Below are 16496 nucleotides of genomic sequence, written 5' to 3' on the forward strand. Positions count from 1 at the left end.
AATAAAATTTTAAAATTTTATGTTTTCTTTATATTTTTTATTATTTTATAAAAGTTAATTAATTAATATTAAAATTGAATTCGGTGATCATTACTGTCATTATGAAGAGTAATCCGTTATTGCAGTGAAGAGTAAGAGAACATTGAAAAAAATTAATTAAAAAAAAAACTCATTCCAATTTTTTTTTCCTAAACATATTTTATATAAGTTTTTTGGAAAACTTATTTCAACATTATATACATTTTGAAAACTTATTCCGAAAATCTACTTTTGGAAATTATATTCCAGAATATAGTTTATATGCTTTAGAATTTCTGTTTTGAAAATCAGATTCTTAAAATTTTGTTCCGAAAAATCTCTTCTTAAAAATGTTTGAAAAATTGTTTCAGAAATTCCGAAAGCAGAAGTTTTTAAAATATGTAATGCAGAAGTCATTTTTTCCAAAAGATAAAATGGTTGTCACGAAAATTTGAGGGTGTGCGAGCGTTTAAGTGCTTAAAATGATACACAGCGACATCAACTTAGATAATGTATAGCGATAGAAGACCTATCCAAGCGAGCAGAAATTTCTAGTTCTGTCTCGCCATCGTGATCGTTGTGTTGAAATTATCACCAGCTGTTGGTGATAATTGTTTGTGAGAAAAGTCTCTTTAGAAATTAAAAACACTTGTTAATGAATGTCATGGTTTAAACGGAGACATAACCTGGATTGTATTTAATAAAAAATAATATAAATCATGCGGATGGCTATAAAACTACTTACACTAATAAGAATAGTAGCAAACAAATAATAGCTTATTGTACAACAAAATTTCCCATAATGAATTGAAACGAAGAGACGAGATGCTTTGCTTCAACAAAAACCTTTGTATTCAGCCGTGCCTGAATCTTGAAATACACTTTCCAGCCTTGCTAAAACTAAAATACTACAGAATACATCATGGGGCTCTCTTCTAAAGCCCGACCCAGTATGAACGTCCATTGCTATTGTGAATTGGAGACGACGAAGGAGAAGTAACACCCCACTCATACCACACCTGTTTCAGATTCCAAAAGAAATCAGATGACTATGGGAACACAAGAAAAACTACGAAACGTCAGAAGTAGCATGTGAAATAGTATTAACCTTGGTAGAACCACAACAGCGCCAAAAATGAACTTCAAGAGTAGAACCAGGGCCTACACATATGGGTGCCCTTAATGGGAAAAATATTGAAAACCTGCACAAGACGGGCCAAGAGAAAGACACAGTTATTACACTGTTATCACTTTGAGAATCAGCATAAAAATTAGTATCAACAGCTAAGTACCATCGCAATATTAACATATACAATTAAATAACAATCCATGAAATCACAACATATTTTCGTCTAAGAAAATCATCTTATATAGTGTCCATTCAAATTAACAAATTCCATCAAGTAAAACAAACCAAAACATTATACAAAGAATAACAGAGTTTCAAGGTTGCAACAGACCGGACGTAGAATGGATTAAAAAATGGGTCAAATTTTCTTAATTGAGATGCTTATCTTGTTTACTTTGATCTTTACTATGTGTGTTCTTTAGGAGGATATATTATCCTTTCATATTTTTCTTTCCGTTTTGCTACTCCAATATAATTACTTCTCGACATGGAACAAAGCAAACAGAAAATTTTTCAATACCAACTGAACATGTTTGGTGTTGCTGTTGAAGGTTCAATTCCAAGATGCACATCCTTATAAAGTGTTGCATCAAAGTAACCAGCAAATCCTGTAATCAAGGAGAACACAACATCAATCTTAGATACAAAAATTCCCAAAATTGGATTCTGAAAATTTGAAACAATAGAAACATATCACACACCGTGTATCATTGCAGATCCAGTGTCACTTGGAATCTCAAAACTCAACTTTTTATAACGCTGATTGCTTTCATTTTCAGAGCGTTTTGGATGAGTAAATGTAAAAACCTACGTATAGATCAAGAAAATGAGTATAAGAAAGTACTGTAAAATTCACTAAAGGAAAAAATCAGTAGTATAGTGATATCTGAAACAATGCAAGGCCTTAATCAACATATAGATCAGTATCAGTTGGCGTATATTCAAGTAAAAAAAATACAAATACTGTATGAAGAAACTCACAGGTTGAGATGGTGAAAGTCTGGCAACATTGTGTAGTTTCACAACATAAGCAGTTTCAAAATGAACAAGATCTTTATGCGCCTTAACCTGAAATACAACCACAAGACAATAATATGAAGTGCCAACTTTCTAAATGTCAATTAGACACAAGAATTGGAAACTACAAGATATATACATCATTATACAACTTCGAAGCTGTCACTGGTTGGAGGAAACTTGTATACCTGAAAAAAATTCGAAAATACTTAAATTAATCACTAAGGACCCCTTGAAACACTCAATTTATACTAAAAAACACAAGTGAAACTCCATGATTCGCAAATTTATTAGCCTCAACAGATTACAATGATTAGCAGAAACATCTATCAAATGGCACATTCAGACCCTGAAATTGTTTTGTACTGTCACAAATCGTGCCTAAAAGTGGAGGACAAAACAAAGAAAAAGCATTGATCTGTGGGGCATTATGACGCCCTAAAAATTTTCAGACTTATTGTTTTAATTCCAAGATTTAAAAATGACAAGACAACTTCAGGAACTAATTTGACCATCTACTCAAAATAAACTGTCCAAACCAGTTTTAAAGTAAAGACCCCTGGCACGAAAGATAAATCAGTAATAACAACTGGAGTGGAAGCAAGTTACATACGAAGATGGTATTGAAATTCCATCTTGCTTTAGAAACCTTTGGGCTCCATCGAGGCACTCGGGAGAAAGCTCATTGTCGCCAAAAGAACCTAGCAATTCACTAACCTAAATTCAAAAGAAGAACAATCAGACACTGGAATATGCACAGTAAAAGTCAAACGATTGAGTAGTGAGCATTCAAAATATACCAATATGTCAGCTTTTTCAGTGGCATTCCAATGTCGCATGTCACTTGAGACTATGGTGACAATGTCCTCCCAACCTTCTAACTTGACCAATGCCTGTTCCAACAATAAAGTGACATAGGGTATCATTCAAAAATAGAAGTCTTGTTCCCAAAAAATAAGAAAAACTTTCACGAAGAAGATAATCTAAAACAATAGGCACAGAAAAGGCAAAATAACTTAAAAAACGCACAAAAACATGAAAGACAATTGCAGGATTTTAAAAAAAAATAAGAGCATCAACCCTCAACCCAAAAAAAAGAAGAGCCAAAAACAATGAGATATGACACATTCAAGCCCGTAATAAATATTCTACAAATTCCAAAACTTGATGATAATTACGTCATGTATTTGAATTTAGCAAATACAGCAAAAAACGAATGACATTAGCACATGAATTCATGGAATCAGCATATATGTTGAAAAATCCAGAACTTACATGCAGGGTAACAACTGCATTTGGATTCTTTTCAACAGCATAAACTTTGAGCCTCCGCCCAGTTTCTTCGGCGGCCTACATGTGAATATGACAAATATCATAAGGAATAGGATATAACAAACAATATGCAAAAATTCATCAATGTAAGGGACAAAATCACACCTGCAATGACGCTCGCACAAGAGGCCCACGCCCTGCCCCAACAACCATCAATACCTAGACACAGGAATAAAAATAATAACCTTCAGGTCGCTGCTGGTGTATGTATCAAACTCACAATTTATCAAAATTAAAAAATAAAGACACACTGACAAGAAAACTTGAAAAAAGAAAACATTACAATGATTTTAGCAGATGCCTCTTCATCAGGAACCCTGTCCAATAATGCTTTACTGACTGCTCGTTGATACTGTCAAAAGGAGTGTTGACTTTTAGTTTACATGTAGGAAAGAAACCAAAAACATACATGGCCTTAGGTGACACAAAAATAGCAAGTGCAAAGGCCATTTTAAATCATGTCTTGACAAAGCACAAACATCTTTGTAAGCCTATGCCAACCAGAATACAACACATAAATCAGACTCCTTCTATTAGATATACCTTCTTTTCCTTTCCTTCTATTAATTGAAAATATAAATATAAATAAAATACAATTCATATAATCACAACTTCCAAAAGAAAAAAAACATCTTTGGATGAAGAATAGGATAGGCCATTTCATGATGCGAGATAAACAGAAGTTCTATAACTAATCAACTTCGATGTCCAATAAGTACTCAGGCAGAAAAATTGCTAAACAAGTACGATTTAAGGGGACCCAGCCAAGGGGACCAGAAAATATATTCATCAAATAGATACATTCAGTTAAGAATATCATGCATACACTGTCATACCTGAACGTATTTAACTGCATCTTTCTCAAAAGTCTCATAAGTCTGAGCTTCTAAATTATCCATCAAAGGCTGAAAAATTATAAAACATTCAAAAATCATTTATCTGAAAGTGCAGAATAATAAGATAGTAACAAGTCAATAACCACATAGAAATAAGGGAGTGCAAAAAATGCTTACTTGCAAGGGTGACTGTAAAAAATCCCTGTAACCAAGCTGGCATAAGATGCTGAGAGGGTCAAGAGGAATACAATAGCATACGATGCTATGCCTTAAATTCAAAATATTTCAAGATAGATACCTCAAAACGTTCTTGCTCAGGAAGAGGATCCATTCTTTGGTATAGATATCCAACATAGTCCAGATAGGGCCGCAAGGGATGTCTTTGTGAATCTGAGAAGCAAAATTACGGAGTTTAAACAGAAGGATTCTGGCAAAGGGCTACAAATATGAAGAATCAATGGAGCACTAAATATCATCTTCCTGTCCCTACATGAAGGTACAAATTGATGCATGTGGACGAGCACAAATAATGGAAGAAAAGATTTGTAAATATGTGGTATTATATAGAAAATAGTTGTTGTTCTATTAACCTAAATGCAAGAAAAATAGAAGTGGGTTCATATCAGGAAAACATTGAAAAACAAGTTTAATGTGAAGAATAAGACAGTCTAATTATTGATCTTCAAAATTAAGATAGCAAAGTTCAAAATTAAGATAGCAAAGTCTATAAACCAAGAAAGGTACTTACTTATATCAGAAGTTTCATTTGCATCCATACTTGCTTTTGGATGAACAGAATTTCCAGATATAATGATCTACAAAATTGTTTCAAATTAGCTCAGTACCCTTTTGAACTTAAATTACGCTTCTTTTAATCAATCAAGCAGCAATGCAGTATCCAGCGGAAAAAACACGATAAAATTGTCTCAGCAAGATAGTATAAATCATTGCAAAAATAGTGTCCGTATATTTACAATACAATACTATTAAAAGAATTTAAATGGTGCACCTGAATAGAATGGTTAAAAAAACCGGATATTAACCTCTGGTGACGCTTGGAGAGGCATGGACATCCATGAGAATTAGTTAGGAAGCACTGGAAAGATTCCAATCCAAACCGTTATGATCTATACTAATCAAAGAAACAACACTGTTTGAAAAAACACAAGTTATCCTTACATCGGTATTTAATATAGCTGCTCTAACAGGCTCCCCAAACCAACGTCCAAGTGAATTTGTGGAAGGAAGAGTACTCCTAATGAAAAAATTTCCATGAAAAATTAATAAGATTCATGAAATCAAATAAACTCACAAAAATATAAAACATAGGAAATAGGAATATAAAGCAAGTAACAAAATCCAAAATCAGAGTAAAATGTACAAGTGAGGAATGCTAGCAACACTATCTTAAACACCAAAATGTATGACTTCCAACAAGTTCCAATCTATAGCAAAAACAATGTTGCTAGGGTTCCTCAAATATAATAGAGGAAAGGATTAAAGTGTAGACTACTCACAAAATATCAAGTGCAACTGACAGTTGACTATGATGCTCGCACAACAGACGAAACGAATTCCAAGATTCCCATGAGTCATCCTAAAAGTCAATCACAAAGTTGGAAAATTTAACACAATCCAATTTTTAACACCTAGAAGCTTAAAATTTCATGCACCGGTCATTCAACTCATTTAATCATCAGCAAATACAGGTTAAACAAAAACAAAAATATATCGACAACCACCATATAAATATTGAGGATCGTGTTACGAACCAACAAATTCACTATCAAGCAGTTTGACTCTAGAAGTAATAATAGTCTTTTAATCAAGAATTTAAAAATCAAGATAAAGTTCAATTTACATTTAAAAAAATACTTAGAAGTTATTAACACAAATAAAAAACTCTAACCAAACTCCCAAGTTTGAAATTAGCATTAAAAAATGTACCAGGCAAATCAAACAAAAGTAACAAAGTAAATACAAAACTTGCATTTTACAGTGAAAACTACATGTAAACCCAAAATCATAAACTTAATGGAGGAATTGAGTTTAACCATTATGTCATAGCTCACTTGCGACTTGTGTCCTGGGATAACATACTTTGATGATCAAAAGCATGACCAGTAGTAATCAAACCAAGTACCCACCAAACATGCAACAATATCAATAAAAAATTCTAATTTTACAGCCAAAACCATGTTTAAGCCAAGATCAGTTTTACAACTTAGTAAGAGCATATGGGTCAATTGTTTATATAAAGAGCAGGGAGGAAGGGGGTGCATGCTTGCATACAGAGCAAGTCACGACAGATATATGATACAACATAGCTGTAATAGAAGACAAGACCCTCACAACATTAATGTGCATATCTACTCACCAAAGTAACAGATTTTTCATCCATAGAGTCAACATCAGGTTTAACTAATGGAATCCTCAGCCACAACTGCAATAGAGTCACAGAAGATTGGAGAAAATGACATTCATGAAATAATCAAGAGACAAATAAACCAGACATTAAAGTGGAACACATAGTCGCACCTGAATATTATTTGCACCCTGTAAGATTTGATTTACACATCTAGCATAGTTAGCACAAGAAGTTCCCTTGGGAGCAGGAAGTAGGCAGGCCTGCAAAATTTTAAAAGGAATTATTCAGAAAAACCCTGCATCAACACCGTAGTTCTACACAGATACTGAAATTTCACTCGGCCATGACTCGGGGCTGCAAATTATTCTGCCCAGTCACATGCCACAGGGGTTTTCTTACTGGTCTATAATGTATTCTAAAATTTATCTAGATAAATTTCGGTAAAAAAGTTTGATCAAATATTACATAATATATCATTAAATGCATCTTTTCTTTCACATTCTTTCATTTAAAAAATTAAAATGGGATATTAATAGAAATGTATTAATACCCAAAGTAATACATACACACACACACTCTTGCCATATCCACACCCTATTTTTTAAAAAAATTGTCTTACTCCATGTACATACTTCAAACTGGTAGAGTACAAAGCCAGGTACCATAACCATATCCATGCAACATAGGAGAAATAGAGATATCACAGATAATCAAAATTGTTAAAGCTTGAAAGAAAATCATTTTGTGTGAAAGTAAATAACCATTAAGTTCTGTGTGATTCTAAGAGAATAATCGAAAAAACTCAAGCAGTGAACAAAAGTGGAATTACTGATCTAAAGCAATCAAAGTAACAATATTTGAAATTTGGAGTTTTGTCAATTTGGTTATACCAAAGCAAACCTGTAAAGAGAGATGAGAAGCCCAAGCAACTTCTTGTTTAAGTGTAGTTTCAGAATCTATCCTGAGGGTTTCATCCTCTGAATCCAGGTCTATCCATGAGCTAATTTTTCCTGATTACAATGCAGTAAACAGGTGAGAACATACATATGGATATGAATACAACAGTATCAATGAAGTCTAGAGAATCTACTAATTACCAAAAGATTTTAAAAACCAAAAGAACAAACGGAAAATAACTAGGCTCTACAAATCTATTACATACCATATACATCCTTTATAATTAAATATGAATGTATAAATGGAACTCTCAAAAACAAAAATTGAATACAACCTTCTAAAAATTGTAGTAAAAAAATAATCACAATAGCACAGACATACACCAGGAGCACAATAAGATTTCCACATTGATGACACAATAAGCTGAATATCATGTTTTAGCTTCGTGTTATGTGATATCTATTCATATAAGAAATTGCCCTGGCCTTGACAGAGTGAAAGGTGTTTAAGGAATAAAAAGGAACATATTCCACTATGTAATGGCAATACAAAAAATAGACTAAGAATAAAATTTATTTTGGTTCAGGAATTTCAAACTTGAAACTCTAAAAAATTCACCAATAAACCAATGTGCTTTCAATCCAAGATATGAAAAGGGATGAAGGTAGATTAGATTTCGTTATAAATATGCAAAGTTCATAATTACAATTAAAAATGAAAATTTTAATAATAATAGGTAATTCATACCCACTACATGACTACTCCATTGGGATGGACTCAAGACCAAATCTGACCCAGCAAATGGCAGAACACCAGACCCCAAAACATCCTTTTGCATTAAACTTGGTCGATAAGAAGGATCCATCTGAATCGTATGGTTAAATCATATAAGATAAACAGGCAGTAGGAAACTACATAAAAAGAAGGATCATTTCTCATCACATAAAGCTGTACTTCAACAATGTATATGTTGTTAATGAGTGAGAACATGTATAAAAAGGTGTCAGCAGTATCAAGATAGACTACACACGCTAAATAAATCATATGAAAGGAAATCAAATGTTCATTAAGAAGCATTGTTTTAAAACCAGTTACGCATCAATTTTTTTGTCATCGCAGGAAATTGCAAAAAAAAATGCAGATGATGTGGTCACATTGTGTTCTATTTGAAGAAATCTAAAAAAACCTAACACTGCAGCCAAAATCAAAGATGAGTCAAGTTTTTTATATAACTTTCATAATATCCTAAGTCCCTCCAGTGCGCTCGGGTTCAGAACTTCATCAAAAGCCCATGCAAGGTTTCAACAATGTAGTCTAATAGGCTCTTAATTGAAACCACATTGAAACAGCTTCACAAGTAAACCTTCAGACATTGTTAATTTGGGTAAGCTTACTGACCAGACATATATAAAATGCAACAAAAAGCCGCCCCACATGACTGGCTAATTAGCTACCACAGCAGCAAACAAAACGCACCTAACACCATTACAAGCTTACTAGTCCATTCAAACATTGATAATAGGAAGTTTAAAATTTAAGCAAAGCATGGCAAACTAATACCAAGGGAGATTTTAACTTTGGAAGGTACGACTAAAACAGGCGTTATGAAATGTAGTTCGGTAGAGCCACACAATGAATCCCCAAAAGGCTCGCTGGTGGAGCTGTTTCACTGTAAAAGGCCCCGTGGAGCAATTCATTTAGGTGAGCTTACTGACCAGTCACACACAAAAGGCGCAACAGAAAGTTGCAGTGTGAGTGGCTAATTGGCCACCATTAATAACCTAAATTCACTACAGTGCACACTTTCACTTCACTCGCCACGTGAATACAACGCACAACACGAACACTATAATCTTCACTTCGCTGATTTGTGATGACAATATATTACAGTGCATCAAGAGATGAAGGAGACGAACCAGAGGAGCAACAACAAAATCGAAGCTTCCAGAATAGAGGTTGAAGTGGAGGACATGTGGCATGTCATCGTTGAAATCGGTCTCCACGCCGCAGTAGCGAGACTCGCTCTTATCCCCTGACCTTTCTCCGAGAGGCATTTTCGCTTATTCCACAATCTCTTACACCGATAGTTTGGGGCCGTATGTATAATGAGGTCAAGCGATTTCGAGCATGGTGTATGTGTGAGTTCGTAGAGCAGTGGTGGAGGGTTTTGGTAGGGTTTTGGTTGGGTTTTGTAGAAGAAGTCGTTACTGTCATCTAACCCTAGGGTTTGGTTTTCGGGTACAATGGGTGGGCTTTTTGGAGCTCCAGCAAGTGATGAGTATTACTTTGTGGCAACTTCTTACCTGCACCTCCAATGTTTTCTTCTTGCACCTCATTTCCTCGATAAAATTACTTAATTATTCTTTATTTAAAACCTTGATATTAATTTTCCCCTGTGCCGCACCTCTTTCACTCTGCAATTCCTTCGTCTCTTCCTGGAACTCCATTGTTTCCATTTTCCAGAGCTTCAACCGGTGCACCTTCATAGATTCCTCACAATCAGTGTTGCATGTCATAGGTTTGCATATCATAGTTCCTCAAGCCTAATAGTCCTTCAAAAGGAATAAGTGCTATAAGCCAGCGAACGCCTCACCAAATCAAGCAATGAGTGCAAATTCAAAGATGTCAAAGGCAAAGCTATCGAGATTTTTTAAATAAAAAATTTACAAGCATGACTTTGGCTATAACATATGAGGTTCTTGTACTATCTACAAAATCATCACAAATTACTACCACATTTGTAGTTAATTTTCAACAATATCCAAGATCGCAACAAGCCATGCACCTTGTGTGTGTAAGAAGCATTGTGAATTCTACCATACGTTGATTTTTTTTTTCTACAATCCAAAATATAATTTTCATTTTAGATTCTATGATTTAAAATATAATTTACATCTCAAATTATATAATTTTAAATATAATTTACATTTTGAATTATAATTTATGTTATGTATTATACAAATAATACAAATATAATTTTATGAATTGTATTGTTATTATGTACTCATAGCTAACCGAATGGTAAAGGTGTATGGTTGACCGATGATATCTCTCAGACTATTGAATCGAGCGGACAAACAGTTAACTGATCAGTAAAATCAGTCGTTAAGGTAATCAATAATAATAAGTGTCGTTGATGGAGAGTTAATGAAAATAATTGTCATTTATTGACAATTAATAAAATAATGTCATTGGTGATTAATGAGTCAGATCTAATGGTAAGCTCATCATAATTTATAAATATTTGTCTGATAAGGAGGACAGGTAACTTTTAACTATGATAACTAATCTTTATTACAAGATTATGACGAAAAGTCACTGACTTAGAGCGTCGGAGTGTCTTCTGCAGGCACTCTCCCCGCTGCTTGGACAAGGAGAAGAGAGAAGACAACGCAACTGGATGATGGAACGGACAACTTTGAATGTTTTGGATTAGGGATCTAAATCCTACCGAAACATGTATAATTTATAATCGAAATAAAAATTTACTAGAGTTTATAAAATTAATGTTTTTAAATTTAAGATTATGTAAAATCGAAAATATTTACGAATTACACATTTGGAACTATAATAATAAAGATATAACTAAGGTTTTTTTAAAATACAAAGGTGTAAATAAAACATGTGTTGGGTTGATCTTAACTCCACTTAAAAGTAGGTTGTATTTTATTTAGCCATTCAATTGGGGCTATTTTAAATTCATAATCCTAAAAGCTCAATGTAAAGGAAGTTGAGATGGGTTAACCCATAATACTAATTTAGTTTTTCACATTCTTTCATAATACTTTTAAGTGAAACAGTAACATGTCTAGTTAAAAATTAATTGTACATATAGTAGTATAATATGTAAAATTTAATAATAGTGTTTTAAGTAAACAATCAATCTAAATAAAACAAAGACTTTTAGTATAATTAATATAAAAGATTAACCATTTTTTTCATTATGTTAATTAACTGTCATTACATCACATTGTAACATATTATTTATGTATATATAATATATGTTACCTTAAAGTGATTTTGATGATGATGCAAGTGAAAACTTGAAGACCTGAATAACTTATATTGTAAATGTTAAAATCAATTTCTATAGAAATCATTTGTATATAATTATTTTACTTTTGTAAATACTTAGAAGTTTTCTTTCTTATGGATTCATTGTGCAGATTATCGATTATTTGGTGTAATAATCGAATATCACGACTCTGGAAAAGAGTTACTCGAGCAAATGATCGATTATTGTTCAGAATAATCGATTATCACTATCTGATTTAATATTGCTCAGGTTGCGCATATAATTGATTATCACTCAAAATGATCGATTATCACTTTTTGAAAATTCTAACAGACACAAATAATTGATTATCATTTATGATAATAGATTATATTTTGGGAGTTGTCTTTTCATTTTCTGAACCTTGGGCTATAAATATATTTTCCACAACTTTTAGCAAGTAACTTTTTATTTAAGAGTATTAGAGTTGTGTGACTAAGGGAAACTATCTGAGTGAAAAGAAGTATATGTCATTTGAGAATAGAGTTTGTAAAGTTAATCACTATTTATAGTGATTAATGACTGGACGTAAAATTTTTTGATTCGAACGGGGATAAAAATCATTTGTGTGATTTTTCTCTTCTTTATACTCTCTACATTTTGTCACCACACCAACTCTTTGTTAAAAGTTTTATAAGAAATTTAAAATTGTTAAAAGGACCATTTTATTGAAACTAGGTGGCCAACTCATGTAAGTCGGACCGAGTTGAGCCAGGTGACCCGTTTTAACAACACTAAAAAAAATAAACATGTTTAACCAGTTAAATATTTAAACATCTTACCTTGTTACATAACTTTTTAATACAAGTAATCAAATTTATTGAAACTTCTTACAAAATTTATGTTAGTCTAATTTAAATATTTTATATAAGTTTTGATAAATTAAAAACATTTATATTTGTAATAAATGAGAAGTTAATTACATTTTTATTTAAAATAAATATTCTTTGTCGACCAAACTTTTGTCGATATTTTATAAGAATAACAAAGAGTCAAATCCAAGAGTAACCAAGAAAAAAAAAGACTACCTCTTCAACTAATAACTTGAATTAATATTGAGAAAATCTAATATCTAAGACCAATGTATTTATGACTTTCAGAAAACCTGGAATTGTTTATTGATTAAAATTGAAATCTAGCAACAATTGAATTCTCATTTAATCTCTATTGCTAAACAAGCTTCACCTTTCAAATTTGTGTACTTAAGAATTATTCATTGTAATTATATATATATATATATATATATATATATATATATATATATATATATATATATATATATATATATATATATATATATATATATATATATATATACACTATTTTTAATAGTATTTTGAGAAATTGAATATGAATTTATGGCGGGGTTAGAAATAATTAAAACGGCATGAATTTTTATGTATAATGATAAAGTAAAATTGCATAACTATAATACTAAGTAGTTAAAAACAACTAATCACAAGTTATTAGTAAGATCTATTAAATGAAATGGGAGAGTAACACATTTATTTTTTTTGTTTTTTTTTTCACTAACTTTAGTTAATACTGAAATTTAGTGCAAAAATGTGTTTTTAACGTTATTTAAAAAAATATTTTGTACAACAGTATGTATCACGGATATATTTGAAATTTAGAAGGTTACATTGTGTCTCTTTGTGGACTTGGTATGAAAATTTGGTAAAAGTTTGCTCCCTGATGTAAATCAATAAACCTTTACATCTTGGTAGCTTAAGGATGGCTGGTAAATGTAAAGGTAAAGCATTTATTTGAAGCTTTTTAAAAAAAAAAAACTTAAAAAGAAATGGTTTAGTATTAATATTTTTTTATTAAATTAATTGTGATATTTAAAAGAAAACCTTAAAACTTTTTTTTAGTACGGATTAATTTCTTGTGCATGCGCACGAGTCTTTGTTTTTAAAGTAAATATGGTAAAAAAAAAGTAGGCATGTTGAATAAGTTATCAGTTGTATCATCAATTACATCCATTTAGGTTAGTGCGATCAACTTATCAATTCGTCTATGTCAGTCATTCTGTCAACTTATTTGTCCAGGTAATCTAGACACACCATAAATCATAAGCTCGTCCATTTTAGTCATCTAGGCAAGACTAACAACCTGACCATTCCCATCAGTTTATTTGTTTATTATACTGTCAACCTGTAACCTAACTAACCATTCAGTCAGCTTGGTCCATCCCGTCTATCTCGGTCAGTCTGTTAATGTTGTCAATCTAGGACATCGCATCAGCCTGCCCATGTCATTCATCTTAGTATATTAGTCATCATGTTAGTCTGTCCATCTGTCTATCCCTACCATCCAAACTAACTTGGCAAAATTAAATAATGCGTTCATCTTGTCCATCTCGTCATTATGTCTATCCTGTACATCTCGACCATTCGATCAGCCTAGTTCATTTAGTTCATCTTGACCAACTCACATCCTAACCATCTTGGTCATCCCCATCAACGTGGCCAACACGTTAGCTTGACCATCATGTACGTCCCAACCATTCATGCCAGATCGACCAATGCATCCATGTCGACCTTCTCATATGCTCGTTCATCTCATATATCTCAATCATCCAATCAGTGGTCCTATTCGTTCATCCTAGTCAGTATGTCCATCCCGTCTATCCTGGTTATCCCCGTCAGCACAGCCAACATGCGAACCCGACCATCCCATCCATCGAAGCCAGCCCGATAGCGCGACCATCTATTAGTTTGTCCATCCCATCTATCACGTTAATCTTGGTCATACCTTGTGTACCATATAATCGTTTGAGCAACTTCAGACCGAACATTTTTTCGAATCAACTATGTAACAAATAGGACCACAAGATCTTCCTAACTGTGTGGTTCCAAACTACAAGTCAAACAATCAACTTAAAATTACATTTTTTATAATACTAATCAAATCAAGACAAAACATAATTATTATCGGATAGACCATAATTAGGCCGACACTAATCAAATACTCACTTTGAAATATATAAATACAAGTTTTAGGTAAAGAGGTAAGTGATTACATTTAATACACATTAAATATCTAAACTATTGAATTCACATTAACTTTGGCATCAGAAGGTTTTTCTACATGCACCCTCCGAGTAGTATTGGACGAACAACGACAGAAGACAAGAAGCAAAGGATTGTGTTTGGAGACCCAACTGCAATACAATGTTTTGTGGGAGTTGACCTCGACCTCACACTTTGAAACATCTTCTATCTCGACTAGCATGTCCATTATGGTCATCTCGTCAACTCGTCCATCATGGGTTATCTTTGTGCTCGTCAATCCTAACTATCCTGGGTAACCTATGTGTTGAAAATCAAGTGTTGTTGTTTTAGACTCTATAATAAGCCTATATTGGTGTTTGTTTATTCTCGAAAACATGGTAAATTAAATACCAAATCATTTAGTTTTACATGTTTTTGTATTGTTTTGAACTGTGATGCAAATAATGTATTTCGAATGAAGATATGATTGAAATTTTAATGTTTGATTAAACGTGATTTTTTTATGAGATATGTGATTTCATAAACTAAGTTGGTAGTTGTATCATTTTCAGCAGAAAGGAAGTTAAAATTTGGTTGGGAAAGTAAATTTTGGTTTGGATGATTGATCTTTGAATTTTGGTTGAAATTGTTTGAATCAATAAGTTAATTTGTGATTGATGCTTAAAATTTTATGATGTCAGTATGAATGTGGTTGTATGAGAATTTGCTTAAAAGAACATTTGATGAATGTGTGAATTTTTTTTGTGATTATATGGTGAAGTGTTTACCTTGTATTTGGTTGAATTAGTGACTTTGTATTTGTGATTATAACTATTTTATTTCTTGAAGGTATATCTTAAAAAGGTTATAAAAGAAAATTCAAGCAAACCTGACTAGTTTATTGGATTTATTTTATTGATGAAAAATGTTGTATTATGAATTGTGTAGAACTTATCTAAGAGTTATGAGATGGTGGGAAATATAAAAAGTTAATTGAAAACACGTTAAATTGTACTAAATTCACTTTTTGTTGCATTGCCATGAAGCGTAATTTAAGCACCACCAAGTGTCACACTCACAATAAGCCTCCTCTCACTTTGTGGTGTTGAATAGTGACTACTTGACATTGGACGATAATTTTGTGAAAATGATTTATTTCAATTATTATATTGTTCTTCTTTTTATATCACTAAGTGAAATGTTTATATTTAGTGACATCGATTAATGTAAAAATATTTGTGAAAAATAGTGATATAAAATTAGCCATATTAATTATTTTTAAGAAAAGATGTTAATTATGATGTATTGGACGAGACTATTCTAATTCAATTAGTATTAACTCATATAGAATATAATATTTAGGTGATGTGAATGAAAATGAGACACCACATAACAAACTTGATAATATGAAAAAAGATTATATTAAGGAGTTTAAGTGATTAACCCATGACTTATTTTAATACTGTTAAGAGAATTATATATAATAACTTATAAAGTTTAAGAGCATATTACAATAAAATTTATTGAAAGTTTAAAAATTAAAAAAACTTTTTTTTTTTTTTTACTCATCTCTAATGCACTTTCTAAGCAACATATATTTGAAAACATATAATCAAAACTTCGACCTTTTTTCCCTTTTAACTTAAACCTCCCGACAGCTCCTTTAACCTAACTCAATTTGCAAAAGAACATTGTTTTTATTATATAAAAAACACAATACAAAGGGAAATGAAAGAAAATAAAAAAGTTTAAAGCAAGAAACTTGCTAGTCAGAACTTCTTTGAGGTTGGAGCAAATGTTATGTTCATTGGGCATCACAAGACTCCGGAATGAAGGAAGGTACACGTCT

General features: G+C 32.1%; 1 protein-coding gene across 1 annotated transcript; it reads right to left on the reverse strand.

Moving 5' to 3' along the window:
* Nucleotides 1-744: 744 nt before the first annotated feature.
* Nucleotides 745-9808, reverse strand: LOC108329933 (protein arginine N-methyltransferase 1.5). The gene is made up of 23 exons (XM_017564322.2): nucleotides 9514-9808; nucleotides 8345-8462; nucleotides 7601-7710; nucleotides 6871-6960; nucleotides 6710-6775; nucleotides 5850-5929; nucleotides 5512-5587; nucleotides 5342-5428; nucleotides 5081-5147; nucleotides 4631-4722; nucleotides 4510-4545; nucleotides 4333-4401; nucleotides 3780-3848; nucleotides 3602-3655; nucleotides 3440-3514; nucleotides 2965-3057; nucleotides 2778-2881; nucleotides 2304-2352; nucleotides 2129-2215; nucleotides 1849-1954; nucleotides 1668-1755; nucleotides 1127-1220; nucleotides 745-1037 (listed from the first exon to the last, which is right to left on the reverse strand). Exons 1-23 carry the CDS (start codon nucleotides 9649-9651, stop codon nucleotides 954-956), a joined length of 1932 nt encoding a protein of 643 aa, XP_017419811.1. The 5' UTR covers nucleotides 9652-9808; the 3' UTR covers nucleotides 745-953.
* Between the last annotated feature and the right edge of the window lie 6688 nt (nucleotides 9809-16496).

The sequence above is a fragment of the Vigna angularis genome, chromosome 4, assembly GCF_016808095.1.
Source record: "Vigna angularis cultivar LongXiaoDou No.4 chromosome 4, ASM1680809v1, whole genome shotgun sequence".
In the NCBI taxonomy this organism is placed as follows: domain Eukaryota; kingdom Viridiplantae; phylum Streptophyta; class Magnoliopsida; order Fabales; family Fabaceae; genus Vigna; species Vigna angularis.

What these genes read in the sequence shown, in the direction of transcription:
- LOC108329933 (XM_017564322.2), bottom strand. Translation starts at nt 9,651, where the DNA reads ATGCCTCTCGGAGAAAGGTCAGGGGATAAGAGCGAGTCTCGCTACTGC. An exon ending in AGGGTGCAAATAATATTCAG is followed by an intron (nt 6,776 to 6,870) that starts GTGCGACTATGT and finishes ACTCTATTGCAG; the next exon opens with TTGTGGCTGAGGATTCCATT. An exon ending in TTGTGCGAGCGTCATTGCAG is followed by an intron (nt 3,515 to 3,601) that starts GTGTGATTTTGT and finishes ATTCACATGTAG; the next exon opens with GCCGCCGAAGAAACTGGGCG.